The sequence below is a fragment of the Fusarium vanettenii genome (assembly GCF_000151355.1).
Source record: "Fusarium vanettenii 77-13-4 chromosome 10 genomic scaffold NECHAsca_14_chr10_3_0, whole genome shotgun sequence".
NCBI classification, from domain to species: domain Eukaryota; kingdom Fungi; phylum Ascomycota; class Sordariomycetes; order Hypocreales; family Nectriaceae; genus Fusarium; species Fusarium vanettenii.
In genome coordinates, this window is record NW_003315871.1 from 942,212 (window position 1) to 964,744 (window position 22,533).

The following is a 22,533-nucleotide window of genomic DNA, read 5'->3' on the forward strand; positions in this document are numbered from 1 at the left end:
TTGATATAAGATACATGGCATATCCTGTCCATCTTCCTATTCTACACCAAGCTCACCACCAGCCCCAGCATCTGGAGGCCAACATTTCTTCTCATCAAACAGCACAATTGAATGTCCATCACACCATGACCAACACCAATCAGCATTCGCTCGACCAAAAGAGCACCCTAGACGCAACTGTTGAACACAAGGCAGTCTCCGACAAGCACGCCTCTGATCAGATCCAGGCTGCCAATGCCAATGAACACAATCTAACCTTTAGAGATGTCGCTAGAAAGCACCCAAAGATCATCTGGTGGTCATTCTTCTGGTGCATGTCTGCTGTTGGCTGTGAGTTTTCTTTTTCATTCCTCAAACACCATAGCAAGACATGTTGAACTGACTTGTCGACCAAGGGGGTTTCGATACACAGGTTAATGGCGCCATGGTTGGTGTTCCCGCCTTTCGCAAGTATTATGGGTAAGTCACCCAAGCATCTATCCGTTCGACGACTGCGTCTAATCAACTCCCAAGCCATGAGCTCGACGGCGACTGGGTGATCCCCGCTGACTGGTTGACCGCTTTCAACATTGTGTCCTCAGTTGGTCAGTTCTTTGGGGGATTCGCTTGCAGCGCCATCTCTGATAGGATGGGTCGCAAGAGGAGTCTCGCCCTGGGCGTCTTGATCGTCACAGGCGGCATCATGGGAGAGTCCTTTTCTTCAACTCGCGCTGCGTTCGTCGTCAGCAAGCTTATCCTCGGCGTCGGAGTCGGCTTCTACCTGACCCTTGGCCCCATCACATGCTCCGAGATCGCTCCGACTGTCCTACGTGGTCTCTCTACTGCTGGTGTGAACCTCGCTATTGCTGTCGGCCAGCTCATTTCCAACTCGGTCACCTCTGGCTTTGGTAACAGGGACGATCTGTGGGCTTTCCGGGGGCCTTTCCTTACGCAACTGGTCTTCTCTGTCCTTCTCTTCGTCGGTAGCTTTCTGTCTCCAGAATCGCCCTGGTACCTTGTGCGTGCTGGAAAGACGGAGGAAGCCAGAGCTGTCCTTCAAGACCTGTACGGATCCGAATTCGAGGCATCAGAGAAGCTTCAGGCCATTCAACAGACGGTCGAAGAAGAAGCCAGTATGGCCAGTTCCTCATACATCTCTGCGTTCCAGGGCACTGATAGGGTCCGGACACTCATTTCCATCGGCGTATTTGCTTGTCAGCACGCCGTAGGTATTATTTTCGTCCTCAGCTTCTCAACCTACTTTTTCCAGCTCGCTGGTCTCGATACAAGAAAATCTCTTAACCTCGGTGTTGGTGTCACGGCTTGTGGCGTAGCTGGCAACATCTGTTCGTGGTTCATCGTCAACCGCTATGGTCGCCGTCCCATTTTCGTCATCGGCATGTTCGCCTGTACCACGATTCTTCTGCTCATCGGTATCCTCGACGTTGTGCCGACAAGTGCAGCCAAATGGGCCATGTCCTCTCTGACCGTTGTCTTCTCTTTCGTCTACTTCCTCACGATCGGTGCGGTCGCTTTTGTTCTTTTAGGAGAGGTATCTTCTCTATCTCAGAGAGCACGAACTACAGCTTTGGCCACCGCAACCCAGGCCATCTTTGGTATTATAATGTTTTTCGCTGTCCCATACATGGTGAATCCTGACGCGGGTGTAAGTTTTGTTCAATACCTTGGTTGGTAAAAACGCTAATTGCTTTAGAACCTCGGTGGCAAAGTTGGTTTCGTTTTTGGTGGACTCTCTGCTTTCGCTTCTATCCTCTGTGTTTTTTACATTCCTGAGCTCAAGGGTCGAACATATCAGGAGATTGATACCATGTTCTATCGCCGAGTTCCACTCCGCAAGATGGGCTCTTACAAGATCTGAGAGTCGAACTTCATTCATCGAACCGTACCATTACTAGCACTATACTTCTCTTTACAATAACCCAAGACCTTCTCCAAAGGCTTGAAACATAATCTACAATGTCCTTATACGGCTTGCAATAGTTTGTGACTGCCTCTGTTGAGCTGCTAAACCAGTTATCTCGGGTTAATGGAGAACTTGTATTGATGGATTTAGGGATGTATTCTATTTCGAGACATTCAACAGGATCCATCTTCTATACCATCAACTGCTATCACATGTTCTCAGAGGCTTGATAGGCTTGTTCTGGCCCCTTGCCAAGACGTGAGCTACCACAGCCCTACGGGGCAAAATCGCATGCAGCACAACCCTACCAAAAGAATCCCTGACAAGATAAGAGCCACAACGGCTCCTACTTCATTAGATTGTTGGTGGTTTATGAGATGCCGCCGGGGGCGCTCTGTCGAGGTTCCCGGTCATCGTTCTCAAGAAGTTAAAGGATCAGGACTGAAAAACGATAGTAGGTTCGTTGCCAATGCTCCGCCATCTCACCTCGTGCTGCCGTTGCCCTCATCCTTGGAATGATGTTTCACCAGTCTTCAACCTAGCCACGGAGGCTAACAAGCTCTTTGGTGGGAAATCACTCATCTGATGACCATCTCATGACGACGGGCTGCCTCGAGTGAAAATGAGTCAAACACGAAGCTTTGGCGAAACCCCAGCATGCTCATAACCGCAAGACCACCCTAAGAACGGGTGACGAAAGGAAATGTTCAGTACAGATAGGAAGATCTAATGTCGGGAGCTAGTTCAGGGCAATGTTTTTGCGAGAGAGAGCCGGTAGTATCTTCTATCATGCGACACTCACTTGCTGAGCGGCAGTGCTGGTGAGACAATCCTTCCGGCAGCATCTCGGTGCTCACGACGCTGACACGAGGGTGTTCCAGTATTTCCCCGGGCTTTACAAGGATAATCTCGTAATAGATGCCAGATGGTCGCCGAAATGTTGTTGGCAACTCAGCAAGGCTGGGTTCGCTAGTTCATCTGAAGGATCATAGAAGCACCCTAAATTAGGAAACCTACAGAAGGCCGTTGAATGTATTTTTGGGCCTCAAACTGTATCTAATAGGGATTGAATACATCAAAACTCTATTAATTGGCAGGAAGAAGAAACAGATCAACCTCAAGCGGCTCAAGGGAAGTATGAACAGTGCGAGATCCAGGTACCCTTTTTGGGAAGAGATGAGCCAGCGGGAAACAAGCATAAAATTACCTACGACTAGACTTATCGAGCATTTCTCTAATCACCATCAGCATTTCAAGGGTCTCTTCCTTTACCGTGATGGACTGGTGAAACGCCAATACCAATATCTCACAACTCGGCTTTGACCGTGGCAACCCCTGTCAGCCGTCGTTAGTGTCCGCTTACGTGCCAATGTCGCCGACGCTCAGCCCTAGGCAGAGTAAGAAGCTTGAATCCCGGCAATGTCGGTGTCGATTGGTAAGCATACGAGTTCAGCAAATCCTGTCGTGTGACCCGAATCTGCGATCAACGATGAAGGCGGGAATGTCCAACTTCTAGACCCCAGGGTTGTTTGGTTGAAGCCAAAGCACATTTGCTGCCCTTGGCTCGCCATCAGCGTGGCAAATAAAGGATTGATCAACTTGCCGCGATTCTGTGTAGAGCAATGCAGTTTCCAGGCACCGCAAATGTGAGGCGAAGAGCGGAGTAACCATGGAAAGGAACTTTGGTTAGAAGTGCTACCCTATGCATGCAGTTTGGTATGTAGGTGTGGTCAAGGGAAAACAGAGCAATTGGTTCCGAATATTAATCAAGGGGTTATTCTCATAGGATATAAAGCAACCATGTGTCCGCCGACAACAGCTATTGCGGTCTGACGCGCATTTATCTCAAACATAACGAAATCACTCCCCTACCCTGTGCTGACAGAGACCTGGGTCGGAAGTCTTGGCATTGCCGGGAGCTTGTCCTCCCAAAGAGGAAATTATCCTTCGAACCCGTGTATTTGGTTCAGCAACGGCGTTCCTGCGTCTGACAATGCAGTGACATTACAAAAGGACATAATCTTCGACAAGCACTTGTGCATTGTCCATTTCTAGAATTACGAGGCAACTTGACTCCTTTTGAAGAATGCCTCACGTCTTGGCCTCCCGCCCACCTCGGCGACCTCGCGTGCTTGCTTACTTTTCAGCCCCCAAGCAACCATTCTCTTTTGGACAGCTCACAGGGCAACGCTCGCTTCCACAGCCCAATTGCCAAGGCGCGGGTACGGTAGCCACCCCTGTACGGCACCGCCCCTGGAACGAGATTAGAACCAAAGATCCCGGCCGGCCTGTCGCTCGCAAAAAAACTCAATGGCAGAAAAGGTCCTCCGCCTTGGTAGCTTGGCCCTGCAGGCCTCAAATCAGAGCCTGTGCTTCGTCTGACATGTTGCAGTTGACCGGCAGGGCTTGCGGGGGAGGGCATCCTTCGTGGCCGCTTAGCTGCCTTGCTGGTCATGGGGCTGTGGAGAATAACAACGCCGATCGCAAGCAGGCTCGCAATGAAATGGCCTTATGAGGTTTAGAGGGGGATGACAATTTGCGAGTCTGTTGCTCTTTTGCCCGTGTTTTGCTTCTAGATGACAGGACAGCTGTAAGAATAATACAAAAGAGGAGAACAGAACACAAAGACAAGCATCTCTACCATCCTTCTGACGTCTGGATAGTCTCACATCGAGACATTAAGGTTCTGGCACCCACGTCGTCTACTTGGTGGCTGAGACAGGTGGTCAGCAAGGATGCCAACGCCTTGTCCACGCAGGATCCTTCAGCTCTCACCTTGTGGAGAGCAACCAAGTCATCGGCCTTCAGCCCAATTTCGTGCTGCCAAGCCCGGGCCGTTAGGGACTCGGCCAATCGATGACTGTCTCGAGACCGACCCATCCAATCCAAGCCTTGCTTTGCCCATATCCCTGCCCTGTGGGCTCTCCTGCACCTCGATAATCACCAACCCCCGAGCCTCTTTGTGCCGCTCTTTCTTAAGCATGTCCCGTCCTTTCGTCTTTCTGTCTGCTTACTCTTCGTCTTTCTTAGCTTGTCCACGGCTGTGGAAAAGCTTGATTCTTCACCATGTCCAAGGAACATGCAGCGCTGATCAAGGAGCTGGGACTGACATGTCCCAGAGGCGGAGATTTCTACGTTTGCGACAAGGCCAAGGTTCAATTCATCGGCTGCTGCGCTATTGACCCCTGCGACAACGATGGTATCTGCCCCGAGGACCAACTCGTCCTCTCCAGCTTCACAAAGGCCAAGTACGATAATCTACCTCCGCAAAGCTGCGACAACAGCACCATCACCGACGAGGATGAAGAACCCTTGTGGTATACCTGCGGCTTCACAAACCCGCCCTTTCTGGGATGCTGCACAACCGACCCCTGCGGTGACGCCGTGTGTCCGTCGCAGAATCTGGCTCCTGCTGTTCTCTCAAGTAACTCGACATTTCGAAATAATTTTCTCAACCCTAAAGGATTCAATGATCAGGCGACGCAATCGACACTTGTTGTGAATCCAAGCTCCACGGCCCTCGGGGATCCAGAAGGCGTGAGGGACGATGAGGACTCTGCGTTGGGTGCTGGGGCAGTCGCCGGTATCTGTGTTGCTGCCATCGTTATCGTTCTTCTGCTTGTCGGTGCACTTTGGAGACTCTGGTATGTTTTGTTTGTTGATTAAAGCGACTTGATACTGATATCTACAGGCAATCGAGGTTGACGAAACGAGCCGTGTCTAACCACCGTCTCTCACTATCACCAACCTACACTCCCTTCCTCAGCCCCAACCCTTCAGACCCAGGTGGCAAGAGGCTCAGCCATGCCGTGACCGCTCCCATGGTCGATGCATTTAACGATTGGCACCCGGCACCAGGGAGGCTGCACAGCCAAAATGTTGCTTTCTGGGTTGGCTGGATCTGGGACATCCTCCTGACCTTGGTGCCTCTCTGCTTCATCGGTATGCCTATCATGTACCTTGAATGAATCTTCAGAAACTAATATGTACTAGCCCTCTCCATTGTCGCCGTTTATTTGGATGGTCAACAACCTTCTGACTATGGCGAGAGAGTGGTTGAACTGACCCGTCTGAGTCCATCCATCTACCCGATTCTCTTTGCAGCTATTGCGAGCCGCTTCTACAAGAATGTCTCTCGTTGGTGTCTAGAGAGACCTGACGGTATTGGCCTTGCTGCCCTGGAGCAAATCTTTGGAAGTCGAAGCTTTGCTGCTGCCATCGAAGGAGTCTTTTTCATTCGCACTCAACTCTCCGTCGGACTTATTATCCTCTTCACTTGGGCCATGTCTCCCCTTGGAGGTCAGAGCGCCTCTAGACTTCTCTCTGTTGGCAACAGCGCCGTCGCAACAAACGTCAGCGTCTACTTTTCCGACCCAAGCTACCAGGTTTCATACTACCCGTCCTCGTTGACACAAGAGGACAACAGTGCGAGTATCACTGCTTTGTACTCGGCCACTCTTCTCTCCTCTCAGGAGCAAAAGAGGTCTTCTAGGGATCTTTGGAACTTGCCCAAGATTCCTCAGTGGTCAAAGAGCAAGAAGCAAGGAGAGTGGTACGAGGTAAACGAGGATGCTCTGAGCGCCGACGCCAACTCCTATATTTCTCTCCTGGGTATCAAGGTCCAGGGTCTTTCGGGCGTCAGTGGCGAGACAAGATTCAACTTTACCGCTCAGACGTCCTACGCCGACTTTGAGTGCGCTCATACCAGGAATATCAAAGTTGATACACTCGCGCATGCCGAATATCCAACTCAACACTTTGGTACCACCGTCTGGGTCGAGGGAGGAAAGAATTCGAGTAGCAGCACCGATCCGTCAGCCCTCTCTCTGTCATACATCAGCTATGGCCTGTCCAACGAGGATTCTGGAAACCCAATCTGGGCCATCATCAACTGCACCATGCAGACCGTTACGGTAGAGACGGAGCTCCGCTGTGGCCCAAGCCCCTCGGCGACTAGCTGCTCCGCGTTCCGTCAACGTCGTGTCAATGGACATACGTCCTCTAACCGTCCTCCATCGATCCTGTTTCGGAACAACAATGCAGTAGACAGTGCCAATGCTGTCCAGCAGGTTCTCAAGTTCTGGCCCACGTCATCCGGAGAAGTCCTCATCGGTGCGGCATCCCCGACAGAGAACTACATCATGGGCGAGTTGCACCCGTTTGCAGGTCAGAAGCCTAGAAGATGGGCTGGTAATGACCTGGATGTCTTCCCTGACGAGTTCTCGAGACGGTTCACCACAGCTTTCAACACTTTCTGGGATGCTACGTTGAATCCTCTCACTCACACCAACGTCTCCTTTGGTGAACTTCCTGAAACCAACGTCTTGTCTTTTGACGAGCCCAGCGCTCAGCCATTCATGAACTCGACGATTGGAGAAAGGATCGTCTCCCACCGGGTTTACAAGTCTAACCGGGTCTGGGTTTCTCTCCTTCTTACTACGACCTTGCTCCTGGAGCTTCTGGCCATCCTGGGACTTGCCCTCCAGTTCTTCATCCGCGGACCCGATATTCTAGGATTCGCCAGCACCATGACGAGAGATAACCCATACGTGCCTGTTGCCCCTGGTGGATCCAACCTCGACGGTCCAGACAGAGCAAGGATGCTTCGGGATCTTCGACTACAGCTGGCAGATGTGCGTCCTGATGATGCAAATGGATACATCGCGGTTAGAGCAGTTCCCTCGGTGGTATCTCAGGAGGATGTAAGAGGAATAACAAAGCAAGAACGCAAAGCAGCAATCAGACCACTGGACCAGAGGAAGTTGTATACTTGAGCAGACCTGTATAAAAAGGAGGAACATGTTTGATTTTGGGTTGGTATCAACAGGCATGGCGTAATATATAATGAGCAATTGGACTTTTAAACCTCATTATCTACCGATATCTTTCTCGGCTCTTCAACTATCGTTTTGCATCATTCGGAAGAATCATCATCCTTGCCAAGTGCATTCTCGCTCGGGCGGTCAGGGACGAGGAAAACAGCAAACGAGGTAGAAGGGAGTGAGATGCAGAACATGACAAAGGCCACAATGAGGTTGGTGAGAGGAGCAACCTTGGCAGCACCAACACCAAAGGCCAAGCAGGATCCGAGAGACTCGAAAGATCGGACCAGACCAACGGCGAGAGTGAGAGTTTCGACATCGTCGAAGAAGGTTCCCAGGATCCAGTAGACAAACATGTAGTGGGATTCGTTCATGAATCTGTGAAAGTTAGCGGCAATTTCATACAAAGTCAAGATCAACTTACCGAAGCAGAACTTGAACGGCAAAGCCACGACCAAATCCAGGGAGATCCCAATCCAGAGTCACAGGAGGGTTGGCGCCGCGATACTCCAACTCCATAGCAAACTGCCAACCAAACAAGGCAGTCATGAAGACAGCCAAAAAGACCCATGTGATTCTGGCAAGCCGAGGTCGACTAATGACCTGGAGATCAAAGAACCATCCCCAGAAAATGTTGGCAGCAGTAGCAGCAATACCCGAGGTCAGAGAAGCCAGAGCTCGGGATCGCACGGAAAAGTAGTTGACGAGGTAGATACCGAGATATGTGCTGTTCCAGTTGAAACCGACAAGAATGGGAATGAGAAGATAGAACTGCTTTCGCCTCAGGAGGGCAGCCCATTTCTTGGCTTGGTCTTTGACGCTCTTGTTGGTCTTGGTGTGGGGGAGTCTGGAACCGTCTGGGCGGATGACCTTTTCAGGTGGTGAGATGAGAAAGGCGAGGGGAAGTCCGAGACATTGAAGAGCGATGAGGACCAGATAGGTCGTGTATCCAACACGACCTCGCTTTCCTGACTTGACGTTGAGAGAGAGCTGGATGGAAGAGCCGATGAGCTGACCAAGTTCGCGCAGACCCAACCAGATGCCGGCTATTCAAGTCAGCAATGAACTGTATGAAGCATCATGTAACTTACTGAACTTTCCACGATCCTTGACATCAGCATATCCAAGCGCAATAGCACCCTCGGAAGCCCACAGCGCAGAAGCGGCGATACCACAGGTTGCACCACCAAAGAGAACAAACCACTCAACACCATATCGGTTGTTTGTGTAGAGGGCTGCCGAGTAAGGCGCGTATCCCAGTGTACCGATGATAAGAACCCACTTCAGACCGATCTTGTTGGCAAGGATTCCAAACAGGGAGCAGCCAAAGACCATGATGCCAAAGGTAAGGGAGTTGGCGCCATTGACAAGGTATGGCTCTTGCTGGCCACCAGCGCCCGTGTCTGAAGAGTCAGTATTTTCTGTGATAAGAAGGTGAAGATATGAACGTACTGTTCAAGGCATTCCAAATTCCAGGTTGGGTGAATGAGATCAATCCGACGATAATGACGTTGAATAGGGGACTGCGATACCATCGAGTGAATCGCGACACGGGCTTCGTCTGCTCCTCTGGTGATGCCACATTCTGTTCGATACCAAGCGAAGGGTCCTTGTGATCCCTATCGCTGCCGCTGTCGAGAACCGCGTTTGAAGCCGACATTTTGAAAAGTTTGAAGAGCTGAGCAAAAGTGCTCGGTCAAGCCAGGGGATCTTTCATTATATCAAAGATTTCACACCCCATTCACACCGAGGAACGGTTCGCAAAAAGAGTGGATTTTGATGCTCATTTTCTACCTGATTGGGCTAGCAAGTCGCAATCCCGCCGAACGTTACATTGTCCAAGTGGACGTGTCCCCTCTTGGTAACAGTCCGTCGTTTTCGTGCTTTGCAGGGACGATGGCGACATGAAGGATCCATTCTTCAACTTGATATCAAGATAATTTGTTTGAAGATATAAAGCTGTAAAAAGAATACCCGACTTATAACCTTAAACTCAACGTGGAACAAGGGCCCTCACCATCTCGGCCGTATCCAAGAGGCGAGGTTGACCTCCAACCAATCATGTCTCGAGAACTGATAAGCCGAGCTTCAACTGACTCGAGTCAGAACCCCCTAGTCACTTGGCTTCTCCGCATCATCCTCCCCATTCTTTTCCCATCCTCATCTCCCACAGGCTCCTCTCCCAAATCGCGTGCTTTAGCCCCCCCTCGGGCTCAGATCAACCTCCGAAAAACATCTTGCAACCACCACATGCAGATGGCTGCTGCTGCTGCTGCTGCTGACCTGCGCTCCGTGACTCTGGCTCAGACATCCCCGCAGGGAGATGGGGACGATTCGCCACGCCCGAGACAGGCTGCGTGTCTTGTGTGTCGCCGATCCAAGATCAAGTGCGACTGGAAGCCTCACCAGGCGAGATGCAGGAGATGCGTCCAGCTCGACTGCGAGTGTGTACGGCCTGCGTATCATCCGGGGCGTCAAAAGGGCATTAAAAAGTAAATGACCTCGTGTGTCGCGTGTGTAGTGCTGACCGTGTCTAGTAAACGAACTGGGCTTGACAAGGCGCTGTATCAGATTGACCAAGCCGTCAAGAGAGCGCGCTCAACGGGACAAAAGAGTCCAGACGATGATCGGATCCTGTCGCATCTTCAGGACCTGCTCAGCGGCGTCAATACACCAGAGCCACCGCCGACGCGAGGGAATTATGGTTCTACCAGTGGAAATGGGGATGACGACGCGTACTCGGATGAGGGGGAAGAAGAGGAGCAAGATACCGTGACCATGCCCGATTTCATCCAACGGACAGAGCAGAGTCTTGCTATTGACGATGCTGAGAATCCGCTTCAATTGCTCGCGAGGGCATCGTACATCCAGCCATCGCCAGAGTCAAGGCATGGTAATTCGCCACAGCAAGCCCATACTGCGAGTACCCAAGGCCAGACCGAGGATGAGATTCAGGCATTCTTTGCTCCTGCGCAGGTGCATCTGGATGTTGGACCAGACGTTGATCCTGTCTCGCTGGGTCTCGTGTCTGAAGATGAAGCTGATAACCTGTTCAACTTGTGAGTATGCATGCACGAGTCAAGTTTGTAGCTGACGTTGTAGCTTTCATCGTAATCTTGCGCATACTCGATGGGGTCTTGATCCCAGGCTTTACACTGTCGAATTCACTCGTTCGAGATCGGCTTTTCTCTACACGTCCATCATGGCGGCATCGGCTCTCTTTCTACCGTCAGCTGCCGCTCTTTCAAAACGACTGTCAAATCACGCGAGGACTCTGGCTCATAGAGTCATGGTGAATCGATACAGATCCGTTGAGATTGTTCTCGCGTTCATGGTGAATATCCCGTGGATGTTTCCTGGCCAGCACTCTACAGACGACGAGACGTGTACATACATTTCCATCGCCAACACTGTAGCCACGGATTTGTCTCTACACAAGAGTCTTGTATCGCCAGAGATGGTTGGATCTGGTTCTGGAATTGGCCTAGCCAGAGGTGATTGCATGGATCCTCGATCTGCTCTGGCCATGGACGGCTTCCCTGAGATTGATCCTTGGTCGGAACGAGGAAGACTTCTTCTCCGGAATCGAGAGCGGGCCTGGATATCTCTGTTTGTGTTAGAACGGGGGTGAGTGCTCTGTCATTGTCTGAAACTTGACTGACATTGTTAGAATGTCTCTCGCCCGTGGACGACCCTTTTCTGTGCCCATGACTCGATCTTTGAAGGACTGCGATAACTGGCACCGATCCGAGTATGCAGATCCTCTTGATGGACATCTTGTTTCTATGGCAGTTTTGAGAAGAGATTTGGTATGTTTATCGACTCCGAGTTGAACCATGCTGACCGTGTAGGACGCTCTCTTCGCGACTGTTCGCGCTCTATGCGATGGATCACAAATGGCATCCAGCGACGGTTCATTGATTGCCCAATCGTAAGTTGCTCAAGATCTTTCAGGATAAACCTAACAATGTGCAGCATCCAAGGTGCGATCGAACGATTCTTTGATCAGTGGCACACGGAATGGGGAGTTTCAATAGGAAAGGGTCCAGGTAGGTAACAAGCGGAAGACTACGCTCCGACTCATGCTGACCATCAGATCGTCGTCTCCCCCCATACGTTGAGATTCTAGTCACTCATACTAGACTCTCCATCTACGGCGGCGTCATCAATCATCCAACTGCTCCGTTGGAGGTTCGCCGCTTCTTCCACACAGCCGGTCTCTCTTCGGCCCTCAACGTCATGCGTGCTGCAATCCAAGGAGAGTCTCAGCTTCAGTCGATGCCCAACAACACGGCCATCATGATCTCCTTTGCAGCCTGCTTTGCCCTGACTCTTAGTTCATACACCACCGGTGGATCTGCTCTCGCACCGAGTGTTCGAAACCTCATCGACGAAACAGCCACTGTCCTTGAGAGAATAGGCAAGGTTACCAGACACCGAAATGGACTCTCAGTCATGTACGGCAAATACCTCAAGCAGATTGTTCGACGAGCAGCAACCGGAGATGGCATCACGGGTGCTCCAGTCAGAAACATGTCTATGCCCGTCACCGAAACCGCACCCATCACAACGCCAAACAGTTTCCTAGAACCGCAGACTATATGGCCGGAACCTATGCACTTTTCTGCCATGTCGGACGATCAGATTGTCCAGGCTCTGAATCAGCCTGGAAACGACTTTGAACCTTCGTTTGGTGGACTTTCGTGGGACGACATGACGAATTTCGAGTGGCTTTACTGGCCTGAAGTGGGTATATAGGACGGCATTCGGTAATGCCGTTGTGTTGGCCAATGTTTTTTTTATTCTGAGGTCTTTTGTGAGAAGTGCTGTCATGGTCAATAGGAATAGGCTACGTTATCGTGCGGAATATATCAATGCTATCTTGCAACTTTCGATCAATGAATGGCTTCAGTGCGGCCAACGAACCAGCATCGCAACCAGTGTTGAATTCGACCGGCTCTTCTTCCTCATTTCATATTTTCAATCACAAAGCTAACTCAAATAGCGGTCTAAACAGTACTCCTGCTTTGCTATTTAATACCACTCTTTAGCTCACCCAGAGCCTTACATTCGTCCATCAAAGCTACGACAAAGACGTTTGCCCCGGTATCTCTAGATTGTCACTTGCGCAAGTAAAAAAAAATGAGACCAAAGATGAGTCCAGAAAGAGTGCCGTTCAATGATCATGTATCTAATCATATGCTATCATGCAGTGTATCAAATATCATGCAAATGCCATCATGCAATAAATCAACGCAGAGTCTCCCGTTCAGCTGAGCGAATTCCAGCACCCAGCCAGTTATTCCCAAATGATGTAAGGTATCGAAGCTTCTCCATAAACACAAACGTCAAAACGGTATGCGGCCTAAACAGTCAGACAAGTTTGAAAAGGAGACGGGGAGACGTACGTTAGGCGTAGCCATGCGGGCGTCCAGCCTCTCATGAGGAACAGGGCACCTTCTTCTCGGAGACCGGAGCGGAGGACTTGGAGGAGACCTTCTTTTCCAGCGCTTGATTGAATTCGGCTCTTCAAGACGTCTGCTGGGGCGCAGAGTGTTGTGGCCATTGTGCCAGCCATCAGGGATGAGATGGCATGGGTCTTGGTGTCGTCTCCGAAACCAAGGTGGCCTGTCAGATATTGCTTGGTGGAAGAGTATCTAAAAAGTTAGCTTATACATGGAAGAGTACTCGAATACGATACTCACGTAGCTATCTGCGAGACATCTGTACATGGTTAGCATGATTCACAAAGACAAGGTGGACACTCACTCATCAAAACGCTTCTCGCAATGTTAGGCGTGAGGCCCTTCCAGAAGGCACCCATTCCCTCATCTCTGTAAACTCTCGCCAAAGCGTCAATCGCGTTGGAATACTGAAATTGCTGGGCTGGCGCCTTGGCTCCATCCGCACACATCCGCACAAGAATGACCTCGGCGGGGTTACCAACGAGACCAGCAACACCACCAGCTACGCCTGCGCAAGCAATGTTCTGTGTTACTGAGAGCTTCTTTGCGCCAGTGTAGTTGAGGAGTTTGTCTGAAAAGTAAGTGTGGAAGCCGAAGCGGGCAGTCGAGTATGTTCCTTGACGAAGGATGGAGGCGGACAGACCAGTCCAAAGAGAGGGGATTCCTACATGGTTAGCAGAGAATATGCTATGTAGAGTATTTAACTCACCATCTCGAGCTGCAAATCGGTATAAAACGTTGAGCATGGACGTCTTTGATTTCAAGACTTGCATGCGGCTGTGAATGTTAGTGTTGAGGACGGGATGGATAGCTACGTCAAAGACTGACTATTTGGTCTGATCCAAAGGATGTGCTATTCTGTATCAGCACGGCTTCTTTCGTCAATATTAATATCAATACTTACTGAAGCACACTGCCATGCAAGCAGCAGCACCGCTATCACAGTCAGCTCAAGTCCACACACTCTCACAGACAACTCACCCCAGCCAGAACGGCTCTCTCTGTTTCTTGTCAGAGGCCATATCGAATCATACACTCAAAACAATCAGTAACATAACACGACTCCTCACCTCTTGCTCCTCTTGTATACCCCAGACTCGTCCTCGGAGTTCAAATCTGCCCCCGAAACCCCGGACCCCCGGAATGTGGGGTCCGTCCACTCGGCCCCAACTCTGGCTCCCGCCGAATCCTCCATTGTCCACAAAACCACGTCGTCTGCCTCGCGAATCGCCTGTCATGTCGCATCAAGACAAATCGCCCGAAATGTCCAAGCTCTCTGCTCCTCTCAAGGCTCTGATCAATGCGCCTTTTGCGCGTCCTGGCCCTAGGCCTGCGCCGCAGCAGGTTCAGGAGCTGTACGAGTCCATCGCGAATGATGCTGCCGTGAGGAACCTCGGCATTCGGTCCTGGCTCACTGTCTCGGTATGAGCTCACTTCTGAGCATAGTAATGCAATCGCTAACTGTTTAGGCCGCTGCTACATTCACTCTCAACTCTCCTGACTCTCTCCCTGTCCTCCACCGCGTCGCGTCCTCCAAGCAACCTGATTCGGCTGTCCAGAATGCCGAGTTCATCCGGGAAGTCGGCCTCAAGTGCATCGGCTTCAACGGCATCCCCCGAACCATCAACTCCCTTAATTCGTTCTACGCATCGCTCCCCAAAGACGTAGCGTCCAAGCTTAGCACGACACCGAGTCGACAGCCGACACCCGAGAACCTCGAGACTACACTTAAGCGGGGTAGAGGTCTCTGGGACTCTGTGTATAGGCCGTTTGAGGATAAGCTACTAGAGAAGCTTGCGCTGGCGCATCCTGATCTGCCTGTGCATATTCTCAGCAGTCACTATGCTGCCCTGTTTACCGATCCTCCTCCCGCTGAGCGAGGCTCATTGGCGAGCATCGGCCGAGTTCATACTTCCCTGTTGGGCATCTCATGCTTGAGAGCGCAAACGGGTGTTGGACCTCAGGTCTTGTCACATGTCTTCGGTCTAAGAAAGGCCCTGGAAGATGGAACATACAAGAACGACATAGACGGAGAGACCGAGGAGGGTGTCCAATACCTAACAAGCGACGAGGGTGGTCACTGGATCCTTAACACAGTCGACAAGATTGTGGAGGCCATTGGCGGTAGCAGCTTTGCGCCAGGAAGAGAGTCAAAGCTGTAGAGTAGATCATAGAGTTGAAGAGCCATTTAGCGCATCAAGAATAAAGCATAGCGATTGAAGTATTTTTCGCTGTTTGTATTGGTGAAGTCATATACATCAAAGTAGATACAAGAATATTAGTTCTGTCCCTGGTAGAGAGCAGCGCCCTCACCATCAAAGAACTCCTCATCCAACAGCGAAAGCAGCACCTTCTGACCCTCCCACTGCTCCTTGACATTAGGCTTGATCTGCGCGGGAGGAAGGACAAAGCCATAGTCGCCAATGTCTCGAAGCTCAATGGTGTAAGAGAACTCGGCGCCTCCAACACTGTAGACGTGGTCGGGGGCAGCACCAGTCGTGGTGTACAGAACGGCACCGCTGGGTCCAAAGACAAAAGTGGTGCGATCATCGGAGCTGTCGCGGATGGCCTCACTAACAAGAGCAGCAGCCTTGGTCCACTTGCCAAGCTCTGGGGCGTAAAGAGTCTCCTTGTATCCAAAAGGCGAAAGGATGTACTGTCCATAAGAGTGCCAATCAATGTAGAGCTTAATTCCAGCGCCGTCTCGGAGCTGTCGGACAAGCTTGTCAAGACCCTGGTTCTCGGGACTATCGGAGGGCTTCTCGCCCTTGTACACCTCGGAGCATGGGTTGGTCGAGGCGCCGAGCTTGTTCGAGTCCCATCCAAACTCCCAGTTGCGGTTGATGTCGCGACCGATGCAGGTCTGGTTGGGGGAAGAAGCGGGAGGAGGTTGACGGTTCTTTCGCCAGAGACGGTTTGCGGATTGGGTGTAGACGAAGCCTGAACAGTTAGCATGGGTCAATGAGTGGCTGAGCAAGACTTACCATCGGGGTTGACGACGGGGAAGATGTAAAAGTCGTACTTGTCGAGGAACGACTTGACCTGCTTATCCTCGGACTTGTAGCCATTGACGAGCTGAAGAGTAATGTATTCGACAGTCTAAATGGTCAGCAAAGCCTTTGTACACACCAGGGCAACTCACAGGAGCAGAGATCCATTCTCGGGCGTGGACAGTTCCATGGTACAACACAGCAGGCTTTCCAGGTCCATCATTACCCCAGAGATGAAGTCCATAGATGTTTCTCTTCTGATACGACTTTCCGGAAGAGATCAGCTCGGAATTGTTAGGGAACAATTTCTGCAAATCTCTAAAGTAGTCGATGTGGTCCTCGTAGTTATGGTACTCGTCAAACCAAGTATCGTCATCAGCCTGACGCTTCCACTTCTTGGGAGAAGGTGACTCGGCAGAGATCGAAGCTCCGAGATCCTCGTGCAAGACGCGGTACTCGAAACCAAGGCCTTCAAACTTGTCGAGGTCATCGGGGGCAATGACAACGTCAATGTGCTGGAAGCCGTGCTCCCACTCGTCATGAGTGACAGCAGCGAGCTTCTCCTCGACGGCCTGGCTGCCGTGAGTGTTCACACGAAAGACCTTGTATCCATCGTAGGACTTGAGCTCTGACTTTGGAGCTGCGAGAGCTCCAAGAGCGAGGGAAAGCAACGAAACAACAGAGCACCTCATGGCGACGAGAACGAATGGCTTGATGAGATGCTACAGTGAGCGATTCGGATCTACATATACTCTCCAATCAATGGCATCATGTCGATCAACGACTGAGCCCTCATAAGCACATGGAACTTTTGCCGTCGATGCCCTCATGCGTCTGGCGATCCTTGCCCCTCGTATCCCCGCCGAGCATTGCGACACCGACTGACCTTCCCCATCCGCTCTGGTGTCTGATGCCGTATTCTCCTCTACAGGGATGTCCATTCGTGATCGCCATCCGCAATTGCGTATGCTAACGGCTGCCCGCGCCCTGTCGATCGGGGTAGCTTAAATGAAACCTTGCAACTCTATTTCATCATCAATTGACAGCGGAGATGTAGCTTGAACGAGGAGGTGCCCAGAAGTGACATGATGGCGAATCATGCTAGCAAAAGTTCTTGTAATATGCAAAAGTTCTTGGTATCTACTCCATTGTCTTCAAATCATCCGCTTCCGCAAAGTCCGCGTCCGTCTTGGCCCTTACTTCGTCTACCGTCACACCCGGAGCAAGCTCCGTGAGGGTCAGAGTGCCCTGGACTCTATCCACCTGGAACACACACTATGCCTGTTAGATTGGATGTCATATGAGAGGGGTCTACTTACAAGGTCGGTGATGATGGTGCTCACGACACGTGCACCTGTCAATGGCAAGCTGCACTGCTGCACAATCTTGGATGAGCCATCCTTGGCGCAGTGCTCGGTAGCAACGACAATCTTGGTGTTGTCGGGGTTGGCGACAAGGTCCATGGCGCCTCCCATGCCCTTGAAGACCTTTCCAGGGATCATGTAGTTTGCCAAGTCACCGACGGAGCTAACTTGAAGGGCCTAGTATTGTCAGCAGGTGAAGCCATCGCAGAGTCGGGTCACTTACACCGAGAATTGACACATCAACGTGTCCACCACGGATCATGCCGAAAGACTCGGAAGAGTCAAAGCATGATGCGCCAGGAAGAAGTGTCACAGTCTCCTTTCCAGCATTGACGATATCACTAATCTGTTAGCGAGGTTCTCACAACGAAAGACGTTACTCACGGGTCAACCTCGTCCTTGGTGGGATAAGGACCCATTCCAAGAAGACCGTTCTCAGACTGAAGTCGAACCGTGCTATCCGCAGGCAGGAAAGAGACGGCCAGCGTCGGAATTCCAACTCCAAGGTTCACATAGTATCCTGGCTTCAGCTCCTTGGCGGCTCGTCTGGCGATTCTGTTTCGTCGCTCTTGAGCTTCGCTGGTTGCCTTTGGTGGTGAGCCATCCTCTCCCTCCTCTCTCGTCTTGAGCACCTCGATGTTCTTCTCTGCTGTGGAGGGGACGATTCGATCGACAAAGATACCGGGAAGGTCAACCTCGTTGGGGTTAATCTCTCCAGTCTCGACAATGTTCTCTGCCTCGACGATGGTGACCTTGGCGGCCTTGGCCATGATGGGTCCGAAAGCCTTGGTAGCGTATCTGACCTGTTAGCTAATGAATGCGACGAAGGCCATTCAACTCACCTAAAGACACAGTTTCCCTCCTTGTCCACCTTCCAAGCTCTTAGAATGGCGACATCGCCTGTAAGAGCAGTCTCCATGAGGAATGTCCGTCCATTGAACTCGCGCGTCTCCCTCTTTCGTCCCTTTTCGACAACGGCGCCCGACTTGTCCAATCGCACGGGGATCTCTCCATCTTGCACAAGAGTATCTGTCCAAGTTAGACTTGTCCTTCTCAATCGACGAGAAACGTACGAGCTGCGGTTGGTGTGAAGAATGCGGGAATACCGGCACCTCCGGCTCGAATGCGCTCTGCCAGAGTACCCTGTGGGCATAGCTCAATAGCCAATTCCCCAGTCAGGTACTTCTTTTCCAACACTTTATTGTTTCCGAGGTATGAGAGGATTAATCGATCGACTTGACCGGCGCTGGTGAGAGTTGCCAAGCCACCCTTGCCTTCTTGTCCAGCATTGTTTGACACGGCTGTGAGAGAATGAAGCGATTCGCGACCTCTTCGGTTTAGGGCACCAATAATTGTATCTAACCTGTCAGCGCATTCCAGCAGAGGATCAAGAGACATACCTGCGACACCACAAAGACCAAATCCTGCGCTGAGAACTGTTGATCCGCTCTTAATGTCTGCCACGGCAGCATCGGCATCGTCAAAGAGCTTAGAATGCCCTCGGCTAGAAAAGACAGTCTTTGATGTGCTGAATGATCGCGGCGCTCGCGCTGTGAAGCTGCTCCCCCAGGTCAACTGCCTCGCCACCACTCGTCGGCTCTGAAATCGAAGAACGCTAGACATGATTACTTTTGCTTGATGTGAAGCTCAACCCCTCATGACAAGCAGCAGCTCATGATAGTTTAAAGAGAGAATCTCGGTGGTAGTTGTAGCTCCGAATTGGCCATCAGCTCATCGGATGAAAAAGTAGGCCCCGACGACCCGACGTCATTTTCGGGGAGAAAAAGTGAGACCGACCCGTAGAGTTTCCGGCCATTTTCTACTCTCCCGAGCCATTCGGCCGATGATTCGAGGCCCTTGAATTGAAGCCGCGGCTCTAGTCAGGCACGGGATCGTGGGTTAGGGTTGTGGGGTGCAGAAGGTTGTGAGGCTAACCTAGATCAGAAGGTATGCTAGGATTGATCGTGATGGCATGGGTTAATCGGGATTTATTATAGTTTAAATGGAGTGTTGAACTTGGGCCGTCTGATCTTATCAGCAGGCAGCGTCGAGAACGGGTATTGAAAGCTACATAGATCGCCCATTATGATATGCTCATGGCCGGCCAATCTCAAGCATCACGAGACACATTCACTATCGCAGGCATTAAGAATGAAGGAAATTAGGTATATTAAGTAAGTCTAAACATAAAGCAATCGCCGATGCTCGCTCAGGCAATGTTGATGCACCGCTTAGTTCTCAATGGGCTTGCGAATAAACACATTCGACTCCCAACCATCAATCTCATCAACAACAACCTCGCGGGTGAGCTCATAACCACCAAGCTTGGGGAGGATGATAGCCCAGAAGACCCAGTAGATGGCGCCAGCAACCAGAACAGCGATGCCGACAACGCAGTGGATATAGTAGGGCATGCTCTTGTAGACGTTCTGGCCGTCGGTCGGAGGGATGAAGGGAGCGATGACAAGGTAGATGTTGCTGAGCATGAAGAAGACGGCGACGGGCAGAGTAGCCTTGATCGGGGGGTTCCAGTTGTATTGAGCGCGGTGGAGGTAGAGATGGACGAGACCACCAGCGACAAAGGTGTTGACAATGGCGAGAGGGTAAGAAATGAGGCTAGGATGGTTAGCGACGAATAAAATACGATGACCAAGGATACATACTTGAGAATAAAGTTATAAGCATCACCAGGAGGAGGAGCAAGGATGACAATGACGCAGATGAGCCAGTGCTCAAAGAGACCAGCCAGAGGAGCGTTGAAGGGACGGTTGCTAGCCCAGAAGCGGGAGAAGGGCAGGATACCCTCACGACCAAGCTCCTGCACGAGACGACCCTGAGAGAAGATGACACTGAGAACGTTGCCAAAGGCAGACAGGGCGACAAAGACGGACAGAGCACGCTCAGCAGCACTACCCATGACGTTGCGGAACAGAGAGGCAGCGACAAGACGCTCAGAAGCGATAATCTCGGCCTTGGGGACGGCGGCAAAGTAGGCAATGTTGGCGAGGATGTACAGGATCGAGATGGAGATGATGGCGACGGGAGCAGCAATCTTGAGGGTGCGCTCAGGGTTTCGGGTCTCGCTCAAGGCGTAGTTGGCGTTGCTGTAACCGACGAAACTCCAAATGACGTTGTACAAGGCGGTGACAACACCGTAGGCGCTGGCCTTGGGACCGTCAAAGGCATTGTGAAAGTTGTTGGGCTTCTCATCGAGCTTGACGTGTCCACCAAGGGCGACAAAGCCGGCAATGATGATGATCAAGACAATGATGATCTTGATTATGCCGAGGACGTTCTGAAGACGAAGACCCCACTTGAGAGCAGTGCCGTGGATGATAAAGGCAGCAGTAATACAGGCCAGACCGACACCACGCTGGTTCCAACGGTCTACCTCCTTGTTGGCGGCGTGGAGGATGTACTCTCCAAAGACGACCGAGTTTCCAGAGGCCCAACCCATGAGGATGATGTAAAAGGCGTACATGGCGGTGACCAGGAACTTGGGCTTGCGGTAGATGTACTCGAGGTAGTTCTTTTCACCTCCGTTCTTGGGGATACCGGTACCCCATTCGAGGTAGACGGCCGTACCGGCTCCGGCGATGACGGCGCCGATGACCCACATGAAGAGAGCCAGACCGACACTGCCAGACAGGGAGAGAATGGAAGACGGAGTCGCAAAGATACCGGTACCGATGCAGCGGTTAAAGATGAGCATGGAGGCGCTCAGAACGCCGATCTGGCGCTTGTTATCGCGGGCATGCTTAAGACGGCCTGGACATGTTAGTCGTGATACAATACAGTGAGTGCACTACGCACCAGCTTCACTATCGGTATCTCCCCCATTGTAGTTTTGGTCCACTGGACCCTTCTTGAGATCCTCGTGGCTCATGGTGATGGTGATCAAGGTCGATTGGTGATTGAGTGCAGGGAGCGACAAGCAAGGCCTAGAAGGCTAATATAGGAAATAAAGAACCCAGATGCGACACAGCGAGTGAAGAAACGTTTCCCAACAGGCGGGACATGATGAACTTTAATAACAATGAAAAAACTAGACCCGGCCTGATGTACACCAGAGTGTGGGAGGCAAAACCCAAGGTCCATCGCGAAATACCCACAACCGCCCACCCCCCGGTAGCTCCAGCGGTGGGGGAGTCTCACCGAACGGCATGCTGGAGAAAGTCTAGAAAGAAGTTAGAAGGTGTTCGGCTCGGGCCTGGCGCCGAGTAGCATGGTGCCATCGTTGGGGCGGTTCACGAAAGGGGATGCATCAGCGCCGAATGGGAACCTTGATCTTGGCGATCCACGGTGTTTGAAAGTAATCACCCCTGCTTTCTCTTACATGTATGCGTGGGCAGCCAATGTGTCATGGTTTTCTCCATACTGGACGTGCTGGAACGACTTGTTCTGTTTGGGACTGACTAGGACGATGACGCGATCTGATGTGATCGCAGGCTTTCCTTGGCTCGACCAATAGAATCAGTCAAAATGCAGAGTTTATCCACCCTGGACTTCATCTGACTTCTATTTTTCAAGGACTCCCCGGGCGTCGGCCGGCTTTGGAGGGAACCCGACCTCGCGGGCTCCGGGAAAGACGAGGACTTTCTCAGGCCAAGATTGAGGCTCATTGTTCATGGTCCATTTCTTCTTTTAATCACCTTCCGCATTCGATCGAGTCTTGTGGACTCCCGGCTTCTTCCCCCGTCTGATGCTCCGTTCTGACCCTCAGCGGTTCATCTCCACGTCCAAACAGCCGGTTTCTGGGTATGGGTATCGCCTCAAACCCGTGGCTCTGGAACGCATCCGGTTGAATTGGTGTAGTAATACGACGTTTCTACTTGACCATGACCGAGATTATGACATTTGCATCCCACGTCCACCTGAACAACCCATTGGCAGCGCCAAGAACGGATCACCAACTAGACGCCCCATGGTGTGATCGGACGCTATGCAGTCTATATGCAACTCTGTTTTTCTCCCATGCACCCGATCTAC

General features: G+C 51.4%; 9 protein-coding genes across 9 annotated transcripts; 4 read left to right on the plus strand and 5 right to left on the minus strand.

Moving 5' to 3' along the window:
- Positions 1-125: 125 nt before the first annotated feature.
- Positions 126-1,858, plus strand: NECHADRAFT_97002 (uncharacterized protein; the record flags this gene model as incomplete). The annotated part of the gene is made up of 4 exons (XM_003047653.1): positions 126-330; positions 396-459; positions 514-1,645; positions 1,694-1,858. The coding sequence occupies 4 exons, from the start codon at positions 126-128 to the stop codon at positions 1,856-1,858; spliced, it is 1,566 nt and encodes a 521-aa protein (XP_003047699.1).
- A 3,111-nt stretch (positions 1,859-4,969) lies between these two features.
- NECHADRAFT_50718 (uncharacterized protein) lies at positions 4,970-7,677 on the plus strand (the record flags this gene model as incomplete). The annotated part of the gene is made up of 4 exons (XM_003047654.1): positions 4,970-5,217; positions 5,604-5,845; positions 5,897-7,299; positions 7,360-7,677. The coding sequence occupies 4 exons, from the start codon at positions 4,970-4,972 to the stop codon at positions 7,675-7,677; spliced, it is 2,211 nt and encodes a 736-aa protein (XP_003047700.1).
- A 140-nt stretch (positions 7,678-7,817) lies between these two features.
- On the minus strand, positions 7,818-9,385 carry NECHADRAFT_50995 (uncharacterized protein; the record flags this gene model as incomplete). Its single annotated transcript, XM_003047821.1, has 4 exons — positions 7,818-8,103; positions 8,150-8,771; positions 8,817-9,128; positions 9,178-9,385. The coding sequence occupies 4 exons, from the start codon at positions 9,383-9,385 to the stop codon at positions 7,818-7,820; spliced, it is 1,428 nt and encodes a 475-aa protein (XP_003047867.1).
- An 836-nt stretch (positions 9,386-10,221) lies between these two features.
- Positions 10,222-12,483, plus strand: NECHADRAFT_50660 (uncharacterized protein; the record flags this gene model as incomplete). The annotated part of the gene is made up of 6 exons (XM_003047655.1): positions 10,222-10,784; positions 10,828-11,352; positions 11,396-11,534; positions 11,577-11,656; positions 11,701-11,774; positions 11,822-12,483. 6 exons carry the CDS (start codon positions 10,222-10,224, stop codon positions 12,481-12,483), a joined length of 2,043 nt encoding a protein of 680 aa, XP_003047701.1.
- A 607-nt stretch (positions 12,484-13,090) lies between these two features.
- On the minus strand, positions 13,091-14,212 carry NECHADRAFT_50632 (uncharacterized protein; the record flags this gene model as incomplete). The annotated part of the gene is made up of 5 exons (XM_003047822.1): positions 13,091-13,382; positions 13,431-13,449; positions 13,489-13,654; positions 14,105-14,126; positions 14,172-14,212. The coding sequence occupies 5 exons, from the start codon at positions 14,210-14,212 to the stop codon at positions 13,091-13,093; spliced, it is 540 nt and encodes a 179-aa protein (XP_003047868.1).
- Positions 14,213-14,453: 241 nt separating this feature from the next.
- NECHADRAFT_50836 (uncharacterized protein) lies at positions 14,454-15,352 on the plus strand (the record flags this gene model as incomplete). The annotated part of the gene is made up of 2 exons (XM_003047656.1): positions 14,454-14,612; positions 14,660-15,352. 2 exons carry the CDS (start codon positions 14,454-14,456, stop codon positions 15,350-15,352), a joined length of 852 nt encoding a protein of 283 aa, XP_003047702.1.
- A 56-nt stretch (positions 15,353-15,408) lies between these two features.
- On the minus strand, positions 15,409-16,887 carry NECHADRAFT_64352 (uncharacterized protein). The gene is made up of 3 exons (XM_003047823.1): positions 16,333-16,887; positions 16,175-16,289; positions 15,409-16,130 (listed from the first exon to the last, which is right to left on the minus strand). Exons 1-3 carry the CDS (start codon positions 16,870-16,872, stop codon positions 15,469-15,471), a joined length of 1,317 nt encoding a protein of 438 aa, XP_003047869.1. The 5' UTR covers positions 16,873-16,887; the 3' UTR covers positions 15,409-15,468.
- A 433-nt stretch (positions 16,888-17,320) lies between these two features.
- On the minus strand, positions 17,321-19,167 carry NECHADRAFT_50708 (uncharacterized protein; the record flags this gene model as incomplete). The annotated part of the gene is made up of 7 exons (XM_003047824.1): positions 17,321-17,455; positions 17,500-17,721; positions 17,768-17,885; positions 17,929-18,342; positions 18,387-18,573; positions 18,618-18,902; positions 18,945-19,167. The coding sequence occupies 7 exons, from the start codon at positions 19,165-19,167 to the stop codon at positions 17,321-17,323; spliced, it is 1,584 nt and encodes a 527-aa protein (XP_003047870.1).
- Positions 19,168-19,775: 608 nt separating this feature from the next.
- NECHADRAFT_97010 (uncharacterized protein) lies at positions 19,776-21,430 on the minus strand (the record flags this gene model as incomplete). Its single annotated transcript, XM_003047825.1, has 3 exons — positions 19,776-20,160; positions 20,208-21,312; positions 21,358-21,430. The coding sequence occupies 3 exons, from the start codon at positions 21,428-21,430 to the stop codon at positions 19,776-19,778; spliced, it is 1,563 nt and encodes a 520-aa protein (XP_003047871.1).
- Between the last annotated feature and the right edge of the window lie 1,103 nt (positions 21,431-22,533).

What these genes read in the sequence shown, in the direction of transcription:
- NECHADRAFT_64352 (XM_003047823.1), bottom strand. Translation starts at nt 16,872, where the DNA reads ATGAGGTGCTCTGTTGTTTCGTTGCTTTCCCTCGCTCTTGGAGCTCTC. An exon ending in GAGAATGGATCTCTGCTCCT is followed by an intron (nt 16,290 to 16,332) that starts GTGAGTTGCCCT and finishes CTGACCATTTAG; the next exon opens with ACTGTCGAATACATTACTCT. An exon ending in CCCCGTCGTCAACCCCGATG is followed by an intron (nt 16,131 to 16,174) that starts GTAAGTCTTGCT and finishes CTAACTGTTCAG; the next exon opens with GCTTCGTCTACACCCAATCC.